The 1,638-nt window shown below is 38.0% G+C and overlaps 1 protein-coding gene across 1 annotated transcript; it reads right to left on the bottom strand.

Annotated features, from left to right (window-relative positions):
* Nucleotides 1-663: 663 nt before the first annotated feature.
* LOC143599196 (non-specific lipid-transfer protein-like) lies at nucleotides 664-1,638 on the bottom strand. The gene is made up of 2 exons (XM_077077200.1): nucleotides 1,095-1,638; nucleotides 664-898 (listed from the first exon to the last, which is right to left on the bottom strand). Exons 1-2 carry the CDS (start codon nucleotides 1,433-1,435, stop codon nucleotides 889-891), a joined length of 351 nt encoding a protein of 116 aa, XP_076933315.1. The 5' UTR covers nucleotides 1,436-1,638; the 3' UTR covers nucleotides 664-888.

Genomic DNA, 1,638 nt, shown 5'->3' with positions numbered 1-1,638 from the left:
TAAACTATTAAACTAGAGAGGATTTACTTTTAGACATTTTCAACTTAGCAAGGTGTGAAGAACAACACAATGTTTTAGAGTGTTCTCATGATAGCTATAAAAGCACTTAAATTATTATGTTGGACTACGATCCCGACCATATCTACTCTCTTAATTGTATTATGGAGTAAATTGTGAAAGTCATTAACAAGCCAGGGCTAACCATTACGCTACACTAGGGCTAGATTCCATTCTTTTCTATATGTACACATGATAATGAGCCGTGGTCTCTTCTTTTGATAAGTTGAAAACGCACCACGCCACCTCGATCACTTGGTCCATGTATACATGACTTTGGGTCTCATCACGCCACTACTACATAGGCGGCCTGTTTGCTACACCAAGTTTCCTCAGAAATTAGTAGGTTTCCTCTATTGTTAAAAACAGCAAATTATCACCATTTGGTTCTCTTGTTTTTTCTTTCATGGCTAGCTAGGCCGGTGAGCAATTCACTCAATCACATTTGGTTAGATCAGTCCAATTGCCTTAGAACCTTCTTCACTGTATTTTCTAAAGTGTTCTTATTGAGTTATTGGTATGTAGTTTTTAACATATTTGCATCGCACATAAACTCGGGAGCCATACATGTTCAGACTTCAGTTAGCTTGCAGGTGTTGAGAAATGAAAAAGAAGAAATATTACACATAAACAAAGGTTTATAACCAAACTGGAAACATATATAGTTACATAACAAGAACTATTTGTAGACAAAGACATTACAAACCAAAGAGACTCAAAAGTCCTTCTATGCCTTTATTCTAACAAAAACAGTGCTCTTTATGTTTTATTATAATTTATAATTTTTATAAAACTCCATCTTTCTTCCATGCATAATTATAGATCCCATCCTCACTGCACCCTGCACTAATACAAACTTTGGTGTCACTCCATTTATATATGTTCATGCAATACACATATATATATATACACAAGTAGATGTGTCACTAGCTAATTAGCTTATAAAAGTATGCACTATGCATTAGCCATGTTGCTGCTGCTGCTGCACATAATAAAAGAAGTTTAAATAGAAGCACATGCATATTATTTAAACATACTTGGAGCAATCGGTGCTGGGGCTGATCTTGTAAGGGATGCTGACACCACACTTTCCTGGGAGGCCGGCAGCATTGGCGGCGTTGATGCCGTTGATGGAGCCATAAGCACTCTTTAAGCAGTTACAGGCAGCCTGACGATCAGGGGTTGTCTTTGCAGCGCTATTGAGTGATTTTACTCCATTGCAACATCCCGGTGGCACAGCACCACCTTTGGTAAGGTAGCCAATGCATGGTGCTAAGCTGCTGGACACCTGACCACAGCTAAGAGCCTCTGCATAGGGTGCAGCCACCACCATGCAAGTCACCACTACACATAGAACCATCAATGCAATCTTTGCCATTTTTGAAGACTAATTATAAAAGTTGTAGGAAACTATATATAGCTTTCTTTTGTATGATTTTAAGGTTGTTGGTGCTAGAATGTGTTGTCCAAGGTTAGTATTTATAGGGGTGTTTGTACATGTCCATCTGTGTATTAATGAATTTAAAGAGGGGGTTATGTCGGTTTGGAAGTTGTTAGTTGGAAGTTTGTTTTGACATTAAT

Source organism: Bidens hawaiensis, unplaced genomic scaffold (genome assembly GCF_021521415.1).
Source record: "Bidens hawaiensis isolate Kalapana, Puna unplaced genomic scaffold, B.hawaiensis_p1.1 tig00051603_1, whole genome shotgun sequence".
NCBI classification, from domain to species: Eukaryota; Viridiplantae; Streptophyta; class Magnoliopsida; order Asterales; family Asteraceae; genus Bidens; species Bidens hawaiensis.
Note: the sequence above shows the minus strand (reverse complement) of the source record. Positions and strands in the feature narration are given on the sequence as shown.